Source organism: Notamacropus eugenii, chromosome 7 (genome assembly GCF_028372415.1).
Source record: "Notamacropus eugenii isolate mMacEug1 chromosome 7, mMacEug1.pri_v2, whole genome shotgun sequence".
Lineage (NCBI taxonomy): Eukaryota > Metazoa > Chordata > Mammalia > Diprotodontia > Macropodidae > Notamacropus > Notamacropus eugenii.
This window is the reverse complement of record NC_092878.1, coordinates 130,677,511-130,697,359: the sequence shown is the minus strand read 5'-3', so window position 1 is coordinate 130,697,359 and position 19,849 is coordinate 130,677,511. Positions and strand designations below refer to the sequence as shown.

At 35.2% G+C, this 19,849-nt stretch overlaps 1 protein-coding gene across 3 annotated transcripts in view; it reads right to left on the bottom strand.

The window, feature by feature from the left end:
- GRID2 (glutamate ionotropic receptor delta type subunit 2) overlaps positions 1-19,849 on the bottom strand; it is a 1,741,897-nt gene that overhangs the window by 374,763 nt on the left and 1,347,285 nt on the right. For all 3 annotated transcript variants that reach the window (XM_072624913.1, XM_072624914.1, XM_072624915.1), the window contains one exon: positions 18,197-18,394. In XM_072624913.1, coding sequence (XP_072481014.1) covers positions 18,197-18,394 — 198 coding nt within the window. The remainder of the gene's footprint in view (positions 1-18,196; positions 18,395-19,849) is intronic.

Sequence of the window (19,849 nt, the reverse complement as noted above, 5' to 3'; positions counted from 1 at the left end):
CCAAGAATAATTTATTTGGAAAAATTAAACGTAATTTTATTTAATGGAAGAGAGGATTTCCACATGTTCACAATGTGGGGGGGGGGAGTAGAATTGAGTAGACATTTTAATATGTAAATGTAGGAGCTAAGAGAAACATAGAAGTCTATGCACATTGGTTTAATTAAAAGAAATTATGTGAGATTATTCTTTACATGCTAATGAGGGAATAAAATGTCTCCTCTAATATTTTTAAGGGTGACAGAGAAAGGTCAAATGACAGAGAATCTGTTGGTGATTTTATTCTGTTTTTATGTTTTAAGGAGGTGACAAAAATGGAAAGGACAGGAGAAGATATTTAGAGAACATATGAGGAGGAAAGGGAGAGACAAATTTACATAATAGAGTTTCATAAGATGAATAGTATTTAATTTTGGACAAAGGTGTGTGGGGGAAGATATCCCCATGAACCTCACTTACATCTAAACCAGTTTAAATAAAAGACTGAATATAATTATATCTAGCCACCCCCACACTAAGATGTTGCTATAGAAATATATTAAACTCCAAAAGAAAATAGGAGAAATAGGTACAAGGGAGGGAAAATGAGGTTATTTAAGAGGGATTTTTTTTTGAGGAAAAACTCAAATGTCAGAAAAAGGAACATGAAGAATTAAAATGAAAGTATGCATAAAGGGCATTGTTTCTTGCATTTTCAATAGGTGAGAGAAGAAATAGTGGGAGAGTGAAAATGTAGAACTGGAAATAAAAATAAAACATATAAAATGGTAGAAAAATAATTAAAATCAAAAGAAATTGAAAACCCCTGAGATCAGAAGCAGGGCAAGTGAGAGAGGAGCTGTAAGTAAGCAGCTTTTCATTTCCAGATCACAGGTGTCACAAAAGTTCCCTCTCTTTTGCCATATTTACGTTTGTAAAGAGATGTAAGCAAATGGAAGAAAAAGAACAAAAGGACAGATTGAAGGAAATACACAACTAAAAATTATAACTATGAATTTAAAACAGAAGAAATGAGCAGGATAAATTAGAAAACATAATCCAACAACATATTTACAAGAATCACATTAGAAAATAGAAATTCATAGAGTTAAAAGGAAGGACTTAAACAAAATTTATTATGGTTAAAGTGAATTTAAAAAAAGGAAGGGGATAGCAATTATTATTTCAGATAGATTATGGCAAGTATAAATATGAAAAAAGAAATAAACTTGGAAATAGGATTTCCCTTGTGCTTTAAAACAATATCAATAGTTAACGAATATGCAGCAAATAAAATAGCATCTAAATAGTAAAGGAAAAATTTAATAGAATCTAGACCACTGGGTCTGGAGTCAGGAAGATCTGAACTCAGTTCTAGCTCAGACACTCATTATCTATGTGACCCTGGACATTATTAACATCTGTCTTTTCCATCTGTAAAATAGGAATAATAATAGCAGCAAGTATCTCCCAGGGTTGTGAGGATCAAATGAAATGATAATTATGAAGTGGTTAGCACTGTAACTAACTAACCACAATTTTAGCATTGTGTCTGGCACTTAATTGATGCTGTAAATGCTTATTTTCTCTTATTCCCTGTCCCCTAATTGAAAAGCAGGAAGAAACTGATAGTAAAACTATAGGAGATCTGAATATATCATTTTCATACCAAGACAAATCTAACTAAAATAAAAACAAGAAAGAGTTTAAGGTGCTGAATAGACCAAAAAATATTAGAGATGCTAAATCATTATTCATGGGAGAAATGGAAATTAAAACAATTCTGAGCTACTACCTCACACCTGTCAGATGGGTGACTAGGACAGAAAAGGAAAATAGTAAATGTTGGGGGGAATATGGGAAAATTAAAATATTAATGTGGTAGTGGTGAAGTTTTATGCAACCATTTTGGTGAGCAGTTTGGAATTATGCTCAAAGGTCTATAAAACCATGTGTACCCTTTGACCAAGCAATACCACTACTAGCTCTGTATCCCAAAGAGATAGAAAAACAAGAAGGAAAAGGACCAATGTGTATTAAAAATATTTATAGCAGTTCTTTTAGTGGTGGCAAAGAACTAGAAATTGAGGGGATGTTCATCAATTTGGGAACAGCTGAACGAGTTGGTAATGTGATTGTGATGGAATACTATCGTGCTTTAAGAAATGATGAACCAGATGCTCTTGGAAAAAACATGGACTGTTTTACATGAACTGATGCAAAGTGAAATGAGCAGAACCAGGAGAACATATTACATAGTAATAGCAATATTGTATGATGATCCACCATGAATAATTTAGGTATTCTCAACAATACAATGATCCAAGACAGTTCTGTAGGACTTAAAAGTGTTGCTCATTTCTAGAGAAAGAATAGGTAGAGCTTGAATGCAGGTAAAGATATTTTTCTTTATTTTTCTGGGGTTCTTTTTGGTCTGTGTTTTCTTTCACAGAATGACTTACATGCAAATGTGTTTTGCACAACCACACATGTATAACCTATGTCAAACTGCTAGCCTTCTTAATAAAGGAGAAAAGGGGGGAGAGGAAGAGATTTTGGAGCTCAAAATTTGAAAAAACAAAGGAATGTTGAAATTGTTTTTTACATGTGTTTGGGAAAAATAAAATATTAAATAAGACATAAAAATATTAGAAATTTCTCTCTGGTGATTACTGAACGAGATTAAAAAGGAATTCACATAGTTTCAGTTATACTCAATACCTTTGCAGAAACTGACCATATATCAGGTCATAAAGATATCTTGCAAAAATGCTAAATCAAATAACAGCAAATAGGCTATGAAAATGTTAGAAATACTATACACTAAGATTAGGTTAGATGTTTATCTAGAATGTAGGGTTTCTTTAACATAAAGAAAACTAAATAGAATAAGTCTAGTTAATAATATAAACAATAGAAACCATCTGATCATATCAATAAAAGCTGAGAAAGCTTCTGAAAAAATGTAACTCTCATTTCTCTTAACCCCAGAAAGCATACCAATAAATGGAGCTTTTAAAAATATACTAATCTGAACTTTCAATAGCTACATAAAAATAAATTTTCTAAATCATTCATAATTTGAGAAAGGCTAACTAACAAAACTCTGAGGAACTGCTTCACATCGATCAGACTGGCTAACATAAAAAAAAATGGGAAATGACATATGCTGGAAGGGGACTGAGAAAACATACATGAATGCACTGTTTTCGGTGGAGTTGTGAAGGAATCTAATCATTCTGGAAAGCAATTTGAAACTATGCCCAAAAGGCTACTAAACTATGAATACCCTTTGACCCAGTGACACCACTGCTAGTTCCATACCCAAAAAGAGATTAAAGAAAAAAAATGAAAAGGATGCATTTGTACAAAAATATTTATAGCAGTTATTTTTATGGTGGCAAAGAAGTGGACATTGAAGGGATGTCCATCGCCTGGGGCACGACTGAATAAAGTACTGTCTATGAATGTGAGGGAATACTATTTTGATCTAAGAAATGATGAAGTGGATTGTTTTAGGGGGAAAAAAAACACCTGGCAATACCTATATGAACCAATTCAAAGTGAAGTAAGCAGAACCCAGAGAGAACTTTGTAATTCTGATCATCACAATGATCTATCACAACTCCAAAGGATTCAAAATGTAAAATGCTATCCATCTCCAGATAGAGAACTGATGGACTCAGAGTACAGATTGAAGCACATTTTTTGCCTTTGTTTTTCTTGCCTCCCTCTCCCTCCCCCTAAGAAACATGGTTAACATAGAAATATATTTTGCATCACTTCATATGTAAGCTGGGTATCTTATTCCTTGCTTTCTCATTGGGCAGGAGGGAGAGAATTTGGATCTGAAAACAAGAATAAAAATTTAAAAACATTTTATAAATGTTAATTAACTATAATGACGTGAAAGCAGAAATCAAATTGTCGAGAAAGTGAGAGGAGAAGAAGTAGAGGTCTCTAGTATAATAATCTTTCTCAACATGTTTAGCCTAGAACAGAGTGGTTTCTTCATATCTGCTAGCTCCATTCAACAGTACATGAATAAGAATTAAGTAAGTGAATGGTGGGAATAATCCAGGACTGGAGGTTGTCAAGTCATGTTTAATATTGAAAAAAAGGCAAAGAATTCAAGAGTTGTTGTGAAATTGAATTTGTTTACCAATGGGTCAACATAGGGATGGAAGCAGAGCATGGACAATGCAGTGCTAATTATAGTCTGTGAAATAACTGAGGAGTAGAAGTTATGGAGGTCACAGTGAAAATAAAGAACAGGTTTGAAAGTCATAAAATATAGGGAAAGATGGAATGATAAAATATTATAATCAGAGACAGAAATTTTGAAGTTCATGAATATGAAAGTTAAATACTTATGAGTGATGACAGGATCACTTGTATGATCATGTCTATATGCAGTTGAGATGAAGTGGAGGAGAAAACATGAGAATTGGGTAGAATGAAGAACCAGGAAGTTAGAATATTTGATGGAGAATTTAATTTGTATATTGAAGTCCCCTGGCATGAGGTTAGAGCTTGGGGTAGAAAAAAAGATTGTAAGCCAAGTACTGAACTTATTGATGAAAGAAAGATATGGTAGTTATGGTATAACCCACCTTGAAGTCATTCTCTCTTTTTTCTCAAGAAGAATGCTTCATTTCCCTAATTAGAAACTCTGACCTTTACTCTATTTTTTTATATTTCCACTTTCTTGTATACTTTATTAATGTATTACAGTTGGTTATGGCGACCAATGGACATCCATGTTTGACTAGATATTTTATACACTTGCCTGCTTTCATTCTATCTCTCACTATGCTTCGTTCATCCTAAACCTTTGCTTTTCCCTCATCAGTACCTTAGATCCTTCAATCCCAAGTACTTTCTCAGGCCATGATCCTTACTCTGACTTCACATTGGCTAATGACTGTCCCTTTTTGCTTTATGTAGCAGTAAGCAACCTGACACATCCAGGATGGCCTGCTAGCAAAGGTTCTTAGATCTGCTTTTCTAAAAGGAAAACAACTTTGGAGAGGTCAAAAATCTTTAATCACATATACCAGCAGAGAAAATACAAGCAGAAAAATAAAAACCAACAGACAGGGCTTCTGTCTGACCATAAGCAATACATACATAGTTACCAGAGAGAGAAACACTACATCTTGATTTTTGAAGTGGAGCAGAGCAGGGAGGAGGGAAGGGAGGAGCTCCTTAACCACTATCCAGAGTTTCATCTGACACATGAACCTTATTTCAAGTCCCCAAAGCAAAAATTCACCTCAGAATATAAATACACTTTTCAGAGCTGATCCTCATGACCCAGAGCCTCAGTGTCTCATTATCAGTTAACAAAATGTGTAGGCCTTTCTATAAAACAACCTCTGCCCCTTTCAAGCTTCCCTTAATGGGCTCCACCTGAGGCATATTAATAGGTTGGGAAGATCTTTCATTAATATAAATCTCAGTAACATTACATTTTGCTAAGAAAATTGTGATCATTCAGTGTGAACTCCACCTTCTCTTGTTATTTTCATCTTAAAACTCTCTTTACATGAGCTCTCATTCCCTACTTTCCTCTGCCTCTGACACAGAGGATACCCTTATTCTTGTCAAGGCACTCTCTACCCTCTACACAAGCACCTGATCTCATCCTCTTCCATCTTTTCCAATAAGCTTTATCCACAGTAATTCCTCATCTTGGATCTTCAACCTTTCCCTCTCAAATGGTCTCTTTTCTGTAGCCACCATACATGGCCAACTCTTTCCCATTATTAAAAAAAATACTTCACTATACCTTATCATCACCTGAAGCTTTTATCCTACAGCTATCTCTCTTTTCTCATATAAACCATATGAAAAAAAAATCAACATTTGCTGCTTCCACTTGCTTTACTCTCAATCACTAATCAACTCTTTGTAATCTGTCTTCTGACCTCATCATTCAGTTAAAACTACTAGCCAAAGTTACCAGTGATCTATTTGCCCAATCTGATAGCCTTTTCTCAGTCCTAAACTTTGAAGATTTCTGTGCCACATCAGACACTGTTAACTATACTCTCTCTTCTCTTTTTACTAGTGGTTCTACCTTCCTTTAGTCTCTCCCCAGACTAATCCATCCTCCATTCAGCTACCAAAATGATTTTTCCAAAGTGTAGATCTGATCCTGTCTGATTCTCTGTTACCTCCAAGATCCAATATTCTATCTGTCTGTCAAAGCCCTTCATAATTTTTCCCCGTCCTAAGTTTCTAGTCCTCTTATACTTGCTCCCCTGGCATATGGTCTTTGATTCAGAGACACTATACCCTCCTGGCTTTTCTCATTTATTGGTCCTCACATTATGTCCCCTAACTATGAGTATTCCCCAAGATTCTCTCTTAAGTCCTCTTTTCTTTTTCCTCTACATACATTCCTCTTGGTAACCTCATCATGTCCCATGGGCTTAGCTATCATTCCTATGCAGATTACCCCCCAGATCAACTTTCAGATAATTTCAAGTCTCTCAATTCCTTTAACTTCAATACAGCATGATCAGTTTTATATTGGATATTTCCAACTGAATGCATTGGATATATCTTAAGATCAACATGTCCAAAGTAGAGCTCAACATCTTCATGCCTAAACCCTCTCTTCTTCCAGACTTCCTTATTTCCCTAAATGGTACCATCATCAGGTTCCTACATTTTAAAAATAACTTTGGCATTATTGTGGACTTCCCACTTCCAACCCAGATATCTAAGTGACTACTATATCTTTCCAATTCTGCCTTCCTAATATCTCTCATAGATGACTCCTTTTTCATTAACATTGCTACTTCAGGTCCTCATAACTTTTCATTTGGACGATTGCAACAGCATCTTGGTTGGCCTCTCTTCCTCAAGTCTGTCCCCATTCTTGTCCATCCTGTATTCTGCTTCCACAATATTTTTCCTTTAATGCAGTTCTAACTATGTTCTGACACTTAATCAATTCCAATGTCTTCCTATTTCCTTTGGAATAAAATAAATCACAATGATCAGTCAATGAGCACTTATTAATTGCCTACGATGTATGCAAAAGGAAGCAAAAGTTAGTCTCACTACCCTAATGGAGCTTACAGTCTAGTCGAGGAGACACAATTCAAATAAATATATAGAAAAAATATACAGGACAAATAAGAAATAATAAACAGAGGGAGGATATTCACATTAACAGGGCTGGGGCAAGGCTGCTTAGAGAAAGTAGGACTTTAGTTGAGACTTAAAGGAAATCAGGGAAGTCAACAGGTAGAACAGTAAAAGAGAGAGCTCCAGCTTCGGGGTGGGGTTGAGGTAGGGAGGCAATCAGCTTGTTTGTGAAACAGTCAGGTGACCAATGTCATTGGGTCAAAGAGTATATGCCAGGGGAGTAAAGTCTAAGAAAAGAGAAAAGGTGGGAGGCAGTTAGGTTATGAAGAGTTTTGAATGTCGAATGGAGCATTTTGTTTGATCTTGGAGTCAACAGAGAGCCACTGTAGTGACAGGATTAGATCTATACTTTAAGAAAATCACTTTAGTGGCGAATGAAGGGTGGATTAGCCTGGGGAGAGACAACAAGCAGGTAAACCCACTACCAAGCTATTGTAGTAATTCAGATGTGAGATGAAGAGGGCTTGGACTAGAGTGATAACTCTCAGAAGAGAAAAGGGGACATATTTGAAAAGTGTTGTAAAGGTGAAACGGGCCTTGGGAAAAGATTACATGTAAGAAGAATATGAAATAATAAGGAATCTAGGATAACTTCTACATTATGAGCCAGAAAGGTTGGAGGGAGGGTGTTGCCCTCTACGTTAATGGAAGATTGCAAGATAATTAGAGAGACACTAAGGGAGAACAGGAGAAAGATTGAAAGAGATAGACAATGAGTTCCATTTCTGACACATGGAGTTTAAGAAGTGTACTGGACATCCAGTTTGAGATGTCTGAAAGGCAAATGTGGGTGGGAGTTTGGGGGAGACTGGGGTAAGATAGGTATATTTCAGATTCATCAGTGAAGAGATGGTTGTTAAATATATGAGATCATGAAATGAAATAGCATAGCAGGAGAAGAGAAGAGGTCCAGGACAGAAACCCAAGTAACACTAGTCTGTTCAGTCTTTGAAGTTGTACATAACCTGTATTCAAATTATCTTTCCAGTATCATAGGGCATTCCTTCCCCTCATACATTCTGCAACCCAGTCAAACTGGTCTTCTCCCTGTTCTTCAAACATGGATCTCCATTTTCCATTCCTATCCCTTTACAATTTTTATCCTTCATACCTTGGAATGTACTCCCTTGTTATCTCCACCTTTCAGAGGCTCTCTCTTCCTTTAAGATAGAAATCAGGCATGACTGACGTGAAGTCTTTCCTGGTTTCCTCAACTACTAGTGTACTCCCTTCCAAACTGCCTTGTATTTAAGTACTTGATACATATTTATATTAATTCTATATTTCTATTGTATGTATTTTTATATGTAGTTGTGTTCTCCCATTAAAATGTGATATCACTGCTAGGAGGAATTGTTTCATCTTTTTTTTACTTGTATCCTCAGTGCCTATCATAGTTTCTGACACATAGTAGGTATTTCATAAATGCTTATTGATTGAGTGTGGTAGAGAGAGGATCTGGAAGTGGCCATAGGAAGCAAAGTGTAGTCTGCTCCTCATGGCCAGAGAGTTGAGGATATGAGAGAAAGTATAACTAGTACTGGAAAGGGTGGTGAGGGAAGCAGTAAGAAGTAAGAAGTAAGAAGAAGGAAGTATCGTGAAGCGGGAGCTAGGTTTCATCTTTGAATGACAGATGGTGGAAGGAGAAAAAGGAAAAGGTTGAAGATAAAGGGAAGTTTGTTGATTATGGAGTAGATTCCAGAGTAAACAATGGAAGAGTTGAGCAGATCTGGAGTGGAATATTAGTCATGGGGGATATATTTAGATGGGTGGGAATAGGAAGTTGGGGGTAGAGAATGGAACTCATTCATAGGTAGCTACTAGACTCTGCAGTCTTCCTCACTGAGATGGGGAGTATATAAGGACACATATGCTAACCACTGAGGAATAAGCCCAAGCAGGCCATCAGTCATTGAAGATGGGGACAGGGCTCCACTGGAAGTCATGTTATTACAGAAGATTCTCCTTTCAAGTCCAATCTCATGGCAGGTGATAATGTTGTGTCCTGTTAGGCCCTGAGAAGCCTATGTCACATGAAGTGGGAGGAAGAAAAGGTAAAGGACCCTGGATAGGAAGTGATGGTAGCAAGCCAGAAAGACCTGGCTCTTGGGAGACAGAAGCACTCTTTTCCTAGGTTTGGTCAGTTGAAGATGGTCTTGGAAGCTGCTTACGTTCCCAAAGTGAGTGATACCACCCCCTGGGTAGTGCTGAAAGGCTCAGGGGAGTGTTGGATAAAAATAATGGGGTGGTAGAAGCATAAGAAAAGAAGAGCAAAAAATTAAAAAAAAAACATTTGTACATGTTTCATTTGTTGTGCAACAGAGATAAAGTCATAGTGACATTATTTTCCAAATAAAGTCACAAAAATGCAAGTTATAACTAATCAATGATGAAGTCCGCTGATGGGTCTTAACAAGTAAGTACTGGCAACCCAGCGAGTCATGCATTGTTGGGAAGTTCAGCATGCACTGGCATGTAATGATTTGTTTACAATATGATATTATATAGCTACATGACACAATATTGCATCATTAAAATTTCAAGCAGGAAAATCCCCCAAATTTGCAATAAATAATCAAATTTAAGATCCATCATTTTAAAGTGACACAAATTTAAAAAAAAATAAAAGGTTAATGAAAGTAGATTTCTAGAAGGAAACAGAGTAATTTTTTTTTAAAAGACGGCAGTAGGCCAAACAACTTTGGAAGCCACTGTTTTAGAGCAGGAGTCATGCAACATCATATTTTCACAAAAATAGAAACTCTAGGTAAATGTGTTAAACGGATTTTGCAAGATAAATGGTGAGTGCAAGAAAGTTGCTGCATTCTACCAACAATGATGCAGTTATAATCATGAGAAGGTATAAAAAGGTATTATCAAGGATAGAGATGACAAGAAAAGGTTGTCATCTAATAAGAGAAGGGGATAACAAGGCAGACAGCCTGAATATTTTACTGTTAAGATCAAGAATGCATTGGAATTTAGAGATCCCTCAAAATATTTGTCTTTATGTGCATGTATCTGCTTTAGATTAATGCTTTGAATATAGCAGTGACTTCTAAGTGTATATTCAAGAAAATTATTAAAAGATATACAAATATAGGCATACATGGTATATTATATGCACATCTCTCTCCCTCCCTCCCTCTCTCTCTCTCTCTCTTTCTCTCTCTCTCTCTTTCCCTCTTTCTCTTTCTCTCTCTCTCTCTCTCTCTCTCACACACACACACACTCTCTTTCCTGTCTTCAACAAGATTATGAGTTCTTTGATGGCTGGCATTCTGTCTTCTCATATATAAATCAGAATGCTAGGCACAAAAGTTGCTTTCAATAAATGCTTATCAAAGTAATGAATAGGAATAATCTATGTGCTAGGTTACTTACAGGACATTTACCTGCATCAGTTTAGGGGATTTGAAATATGTATACATGAGGGAAAGCTCCATATCCCAATGTGAGGAAATCTATAGATCCTAGCTAGGAAAGGAAAAGGGATTTAGCAAATTTTGTTTTGATTCCATTGTTTTGCTGAATTGACCACCTAGAAATGGCAGGTGGGTAATATTATGGGCCTGTATGAGGCCCTGAAATGAAATGAAGGAAATTTTAGCACACCTGGCCACACAATATAATTCCATCTCTTCTTTAAACAGATAATTCAAGTGAGTTCTATAAGAGTTTTTTAGACTTTTTCTTGCTAGTGAAACCAAGTTCTTTTCAGATTGCCATTCAGTTGAAGGTGGTGGGGTAGAGGTAGAGAGACTCAGTTCCCTGTAAAGTGAAATCAAGCAAGTTTATCCCTAAGAAGATGTAACTCTATTCCAGTTGCCTGTTGAGCAGTCTTTGCACAGTTTGAAATGAAGCTTTAAATGAAGAGGAGGTCAGACAAGCAAGAGAAAAATGTGCATATTGGTAAAGCTCCAGGAAAAGAAAGCCTCTATGAAGGAATAATGATCGTTCACCCTGATACAATGGATCCCATTTAAATTATGTTGTTACAAGGAAACCACAATTTATTTTCAAACCAGTTTGGACAACTTGCCATCATAACATGCCACCAATCAATTGCAGGGAATGGCACTGTCACTATGACTTATGACATTTTTAGCATCTGGAAAAAAAACATATTACTTTTATAAACAATGTTGAAGGATGGCTGTCATCGTAGTTGTCCTTTTTGAACTTATTTAATAATTCAAAACATAATATACTTGAATGAATTTAGGCTTTCTCTCTATGTGGTAAAGTATAGGAATAAAGAAAGTTTTATTTTCCTTTCAGTATTAAAGTTAGCATTCTTATGGCTGTTTTTATTGTTGGTTCACTCAGCCTACTCCATGCTGCACAAGACTCAGGAAAAAATACAGCCCCCATTCTAGCAGTTAACAACCTAAGGCATTGTGAACTTATACTCTGCTGTTTCATTGGTGGTGTATTTCTCCAGGGCCATCATTTCCAGAGTTATTTTGACTATTATTTTATGGTGCAAGTATTCCAAATAGAAATGGCAATTCAATAATAAACAACTACTTGCACTTATACCTAAAACTTCAACTACAGCTTGACACTTTTTTGAAATTCAAAACTTACTTCAAATTTTAATGCCGCTCTCTCCTCAACAAATCAAAACTAGGGAAGTTGAGAGTAGAGAGACTAGGTAGTATTTGAATAGATGCTTGTGTGTTTTAGGATTTAGTTGGCCTAAAGGTATTACGATTTTTTTTTTTTTTTGTATCATAGTTATCATTTCCATTACCTTGGCTTTGACTGATGGGGTATTGGATTAGCCACATAACAACTTTCACTTTTTACTGCTCTCCCTCCTCCATTAGATCTCGTGAAAGCTCAGATTCATTCTTGGAGAAAGAAATTCAATTTGTTAACTAGCCTGCTTTGTCTCCCCATCCCTGCCTTTTATTTGAGGCACATAATTCACCTCTTATCTACACTTGTCATTTATTAGTGCTGTTAGAACAAGTGTTTAATGATCTAGGTTTGTTATCTGATTGTTTTTTATTGTTTCGACAATTAAGTTTCACCAGCAAATATAGAAAGTTTACTGCTACCACAATTCACCAAATCATGTAAGTCTACGCAACTCTTTTGCTCCACACTTTTCCCCACACTGATGAAATACATCAGCGCTATTACTTAAATCTCAGTAATATTTATTGATTTTCCACTGTTTCTAGAGATAGGATTATTTTATTGGAGATAAGATCGCATTGGTCTAAGGCATGTGAGCTGAGGAAATTGCCACTATCACGTAAGTCAGCGTGTTCTCTGCCATTTAGAGTTTTAGAAATTTGACTACAATACTGAGAGGTTATGTGATTATGGGTCCTATTCATCATTCTAAAATATAATTCTTGACCCATCAATATCTTATAACCTAGCTGAAGAGGCCAGATGAATGGTACAGACTAGTGCTGCAAGAGTTCAGACGAAAGGAGGGACTTTGGACTAGATAAGATGACCAAACCAGGTGAGAACTCTTTTGGGTCTTAACTATAATGGTAGAGGGTTTGAGAGGATATTCCAGGAACACAGAACTTATCAATATGGAACAAGGGATAAATATGACAGGCTTATGAATAAATGAACAGAGCAGATGAACAGCAAAGAAGGAATCATGAAAGGGAAAAGTGAGAGACTGTTGGAGAGGTAGGTGGGGACCTGATCATAGAGGGCCTTTAATACGAGGCAAAGTGTTTGGATTTTAACCTCTAAATAACTGTTGGTTACTGAAGATACTTGAGTAGGAGGTGATGGATGTGGAAGTATCGTCTTAATAAGATTTCTCTGGTAGTAGTGGTGAGTAAGCTACACTGGGGAAGGGAGATAGATCATAGGCTGGGAAAACAATTAGAAGACTAAAGAACGACTCAAAGTCATCTTAAACCCTGGTTTAAGATGTAGAAATGGGAATAAAAAAAGGGAGTAATAGAAATATTATGCGGAATTGATGGAATTTGGTCATTGCCTCTATGTGATTTCAGAGAGGGATGGAGGAATTAAGCTTTAAGTCATGGAAGATAGAGGACATTAGTAAATTCTTAAAAACAAATCTTGAGTGTGAGGGGAGGGAAGAAAACAGAAATTTACATGATAACTTTGTTGTATATTTGAAAGGAACAGCAATCGTACATAGTAAACTTACAGTTTCATATGCATTCATCTTTTTTATGTATTATGTTATGGAAATATGTCCTTTATTCCATAAATTAAAAATAAAATTTTAAAAATGTCAGAGAAAACAAAAAATAACAAATCTAGAGATGAGTTTGATTTTATGGGGAAAAGAAGTTTGATTTTTGTACACACTGAACTGGAAATGATAGTGTAGCCTAAATTTGAGGTAGAAATGCCCAGTTCTTGGACAGTTCCAGTAGGAGTAGATTAAAAAAAAATAAGGCAAAAAAAAAGAATAGAAGACCAGAAATGTAAATGTAAGAATTGTCTGTAAAGAGGTAGCAAAACCGTATGATATGATCAAATCTCCGAAGGAAAGAGACATATGACATAATTTATATTGGGTGATATTCATATTGAGGGAAAGTGAGGAAAAATTAGATCAAGGGAAGGTGAAAAACCAGTGGCCATAAAAGAAGAGAAGCAATGCAGGATAGAATCATGGAAATTAAGAAAAGAGGTAGTGTTAAAGAACTAGCGTTTTTAAAATGGCAGAACACAGGGCAACTAAGTGGTGTAGTGGATACAGCACTGGCCCTGGAGTCAAGAGGACCTGAGTTCAAATTTGGCTCCTGATACTTATTAGCTGTGTAGCTCAGGGCAAGTCACCTAACCCCTATTTCCTTCAAAAAAAAAGAAAGTGCAGAAAAATTTGAGAAAAATCCTAGATTTGAAGACCTTGAAGAGACCTTTGTAGAGTTGAGGGGAGGTCAGAGTGAGTGTTAAGGAATCAATTAATGGTATTAGTGGAGACAGAGAGAATTGCAATGGATTTTCATGAAGATTGGTGCTAAAAGAACAGAGAGAAAAATGATGGTAATTTGATGGATTGTCAGGGTTCAAAAAAAGATTATTTTTAGAGAATCTGAGCATATTAAAAGTAGATATAAAGAGAGGAGAGGAGAGATTAAAGGCAAATCAATGAAAGGAAATAATGGATCAAGGTAAAAAGAACATCAGGGAATGGGAACAAGCACATAGAAGGAAGAATTGAACTCGGAAAAGAGAAGGGGCACAATTATTTTCCTAAGAATACAATTATGTAAGAATTAGAACTGGAAATCACTTTGGTTCAACCCATCTCCTTTTATAGATGAGAAAAACAAGACTTAGAAAGATTGTCACTTGTCCTTATTCGCACAAATTATAAATAGTAAATCTTTAAGAGCCCTTCCAATTCTTAGCAATCTATGAATATATTGAATTAAACTAAGAGTATCATTATTAAGTCTCTTCTCTCTTTCTCTTTGTATTTCTTTCTCTGTGTCTCCTCCCATAAACCTTTACTGCGGTTTTTTTTTTTTTATTTTTTTGGCTTTTTTCACTAGAGATAGGGATTAGGGGTTGGAACCTATTACATCTGAAGGTAAAATTCATTCTTTATAGATACTGAGATGCAGAGAGGTTAAGCTACTTGCCTAAGATGACACAGACTCCACATTGCAATACATGAAGCACATCACCCCAGAATCCAGTTCTTTGAAGATAAGTAAAATAAGGAAGCATTTGAACTGACCCAGAAATAAGGGTAGGCCTCCCCTGTTATATCTGTGAGAGGCTGTCTGGCATCTGCTCTCATCTCAGAACAGCTGTTCATGAACACTGTCAATCAGTAGTTCAATGCATATATTTATATTTACAAACAGAGAATCAGAGGGGGAAAATGATTAGGAAAGTTCTTCTTATCGAATACCAAATCTGTCTCTGCAAATTCTAATCATTTCTCCTAATTCTACGTTATAAGACCAAGCAGGAAAAAAAAATGTTCCTTCTTCTACGTAACAGATTTTCAAATACTTTCACTGATGATTTTGTTTTCTGTTATGTTTTCCTTATTTCACTCCTTAAAATGACATATGCTACCTCTATGTGAAATTTCTTTTTGGTAATTTAATTTCTGTTGTTTCCTTTAAAAAAGGCAAATGATTTCTCACTCACTTTAACTTCATCTTCCAAAATATCTCCTTAACTAAGCAGAACATCTTACGCATTTATCAATTTCACATTGGAATACCTTTTGGCCAGACTTGGGCCCTCATGAATTTTAAGAGTACATTAACTGAGGGAAATTGTAATGCATCCTGCCTAAAGGCATACAAGAGGTAAGGAATCAAGACATCTTGTTCCATTTCTGTCTTCTCAACTGTCACTATCTTTGGACAAGTCATTCCCTTCTCAAAGAATCAACCCGCCAGCCCCCGATCAATTGTTTGCAAATATACATGTATACATGGAACCACTGATTGACAGTTTTCATGAGTAGCTCTTTTGCATTGAGAACAGATGCCAAAGAGTTTCTCACAGATGCAACAGGGGAGACATAGCCTTATTTCTCGATCAGTTCATGTTCTCCCTTAATTTACTCCTGTACTGATTTTCAAAGGTTTAGACTTTTTGGTGACATGCTTTATGTATTGTAATGGAGAGCATGTGTCATTTTGGGCAAGTAGCTTAATGTCTCTGCACCTCAGTATCTAAAACAGTAAAATTAGAAGTTACACTAGGTCATTATGAAGTCCTTCCTAGCCTTGAATCCTATAGATAGATAGATAGTCAAAACATTTATTAAGTATCTACTATGTGCCAGGAACTATACAGAGGCAATTTTATTACTGTCATCATTCCAGATACATGCCAATGAAATTACAAGTTTATTAAGAATTTTTGTAAAACTCAATAGAACATTCAAGAGCAAACTTTAATGACTTACTCAAAGTCAAAGAGCTGGTCAATGGCAGAGCAGGGACTGGAACACAGTCTACCTTATTCTCTGTCAAATGATCCTTCTACTTATGCTGCCTCATACTTAATTATTCAAGGTATTTTTTAGTTCATTCTATCTTATAACTCATCTTCCTTTATTTTAACAATTAATGATTAGCATTTCTATAGACTGGTAGACAGGAGACAGGAAGACAGGATAGGAAATATACTAAACAGACTAGCATAGTTTGGGGAGAGAAGAGGATTAGGCTACATTTGAGATCAAGTATTCTTTTATCCTTTCCATTAAGAACTTTAACAATAGGTATCAGTTGTGTACAAAAACATTAATGGCAGAACTTTTTGTGGTGGCAATAAAGTAGAAGCTAAGAAGATGAACATCAGTTGAGAAATGGCTAAATAAGTTGTGGTATATGAATGAGATGAAGTACTATTGTGACATAAGAACTAACTTAATGCTTTCAAAGAGACATGGTAAGGCATCTATGAAGTGATGCAGACTAAAGTAAAAAGAACTAAAAGAGCAAATTATATAAGGACATTATTTATAATAAAAAAAATGGAAACTTTGATAAACTGATGAAGAAGGAAATGGGTAGAACCAGGAGAACAATTTGTACAGTAACAAAAATTCTGTAATTATGTACAAGCTTGAAAGCGTTAAAAATTATGATCCATGTGATGACAATCCATGATTCCAAAGAATCAAAGATGAAACATATGATATACTTCTTTAGAAAGAGGTGATATGTCAATAGGACACAAGATGAAACATGTATTTCATATATAGACAATGACATAAATTTGTTTTGATTTACTCTCTATGTTTTTTACAAGGAATTTGTTTTGCTTTTCTCTTTTTTCTCTACTAGGGTGAAAGGTGGGAGGGAAGAATTTCTGTTAAAGTCAGATTTCTATTAATTTTCTTTTTAAATAGAGAGATGTATGTGTGTGGAGGGCATACATTTGGAATGGTGCATATACTTTTGGATGAGATCACTATATTTGTTGGTTTTACTAAATTGTTTTACTTTATTAAAAGAGACCTCTCAATGGGGGTAATCTGCAAATATTTGTAATGTGCAAACAGAATCCATCAACAAAACTTCACTTAAAAATGATAGTTAAGTCCCCATCAATTACAAGAAAAAAAGATTTTTCTGGATCCTAAAGTTTCGTAAGTATTTCCTAATCAATATCTTCTTCACACACACACGCACACACACACACATATTCACACAGACATATCCAACTATGGGAGTAGGAGACAGAAATAACAAATATCATCACAATGCACAGAGAATTTCCAAATTCCATATTAGTGAGTAGTTTCCATTTCATCTTTTTTTTTAAAGTAGCTAAAAAGTTGCAAAACTATATATTTAAATTTCATTTACTTTTTACTGTTTACTCTCTGATAGAGGTACTCATCAAGAGTACAATCTCCAGAATGTGGGCAGGAGAAGTACTAAAAAAATGAATTATATGAAAAAATGGATTATCAGTCAATAAATAATCAAGACTTGGAAGCATATTAATTCACATTTACTTTTGTTTTAGAAGGCAATTTAACTTCATTATCTCCCACACATTGGAGAAATGTCAGTTTCGTTCAATTCAGTTCTATTAAGCAAACACTTATTTATTGAGCTACAGTTAGGGAGAAAATTTAGGGTGTTTCTACACTAGCATGCTAGGTGGCACAGTGTATTGAATGCTGCACCTGGAGTCAGGAAGACTCATCTTCCTGAGTTCAAATCTGACCTCAGAAACCTACTAGCTGTGCGATACTGTGTGACATTAACCCAGTTCGCCTCAGTTCCTCAGCTGTAAAATGAGCTGGAGAAGGAAATGGCAAACCACTCTAGTATCTTGGTCAAGAAAACACCCAAAGGGGGTCATGAAGAATAGAAAATGACTGAAATGACTGAAAGACAAATGCTTGCATGCTGTTAAAGGGTAACTGAGAAGTCCATCTACAAACTGATCTTCAATATGCTAGGCATTATCATTTCCACAATCATCCACGTAGCAATCCTTGACAATGTGTTATGATCAGCACTATCTTTGTGTAATATAAAATTAGCAGGAAAATATAGTTATTATCTTTTTATGTACCTTGCAGGTGCATAAATCTTACCTTAAACACTAATTCTCCTACTAGTCCATTCCAAGTACCATCTTCTTGTGGACTCCCATACTTATGATCTGGTGCAACATAAATTTCATAGTTAAAGCCCAGGTAATTAGATAAGGCATCCAAAACATCAATGGAGAAACCTTGGTATTTCTTCGGTTTACCCAAGACATTTTCTGACACCATCACAAATGGTTCTTCCTAAATGAAAAAGAAAAGAAGACTGTTAAGATCTGTGGGTCTTGATGAAAAGGTAGGATTTCATTTTGAGAGATTTCAAATGTAACATGGTGACTGCCATTTTAGTAATTCTGTGAACTGAAATCAAGATAGTGATTAATAAATTATTAATATCATCAGATTGCTAAAGTATTTTAATCAAGTGATTTAATAGATACAATCATTCCTGGAAATCTCTTTCTAGATTTTACCATAACACATGTTTGATACAAATATTAGTAAAAGTTCAAAGGTCTACAGTTCAGTCTCTTGGCATCCAAGGACCTAGACAAACACCATAAATTAAGATATCAGACTTGGAAATTTATAAAAAATGCTTTGTTTATACTCATGAGAGGTTTTATGAGTATATATATACATATATGTATATATATATATACTAACATACACATGTATATGTGCTTACATACACACACAAACATATATATGGGTGTATATGTATATATATATATATGTGTGTGTGTCTGAAAGGTTTTCAAAATATATTTCACTTCTGCACACTTCTTTCAGTAGAGCAAGAAAAGTACATGAGAAGCGTATCTTAGAAAAAATACCTAAGAAACATCAGTGGAAATTATTTGCAGATAATTTAGTCTTCATGGTTTTTTTATTATATTATTGCAGGTGTTATTGCAAAAATGTGCTTTACTAAATTGTTTCAAGGCTTAATAACAAATGAAATTTTCAACAGTGAAAGATATAAAATGATTTCTAAATTTAAGAAATTATATAAACCTTTACTAATATTTTGACTGTGTTTAAATTATACCAAATCATCTAAAGGAACAGTGAAAAGTTTACTCAATCATCTGTTATTTTCTAAGAATGATACAAAAGATGTTGCTTTTGAGTATCTGGACATGTCACATTGTGTAGGTAAGACTGGTGGAAATTTCCACTTTTCATCCGACTGTTTGGTCATGACACAGGCTAGTTGTGGTCTATCCATTTATAGAACCTAGGGAATTATACATTGAGACTAAATAATCATTTAGATTATGTAGGATGAATTGATAAAAGGGCATTTATTTGTCAACTCATTCATTCATTTTCTCTTTCACTTCAATTTGTTCATTTGAAAATTTTTCATTTTTGGTTTCAAATTTTCTCCCTTCCCCCACTCTTCTCCCACCTATTGAGAAGGTAAGAAATACAATATGTATATGACATATGAAGCCATGCAAAAGATACTTTTTACATTAGCTACATTTCAAACAAAAGAAGAAAAGTAAAGTGGGAAAATATGCTTCATTCTGCACTCAGAGTTCATCAATTCTCTCTCTAGAGGTAGATAGCATTTTTCACTGTGACACCTTTGAAATTATCATGAATTTATGAGAGTAGCTAAGTCGCTCAGCTGATCATTGTTACAATATTGCTACTACTGTGTATAATGTTCTCCTAATTCTGCTCACT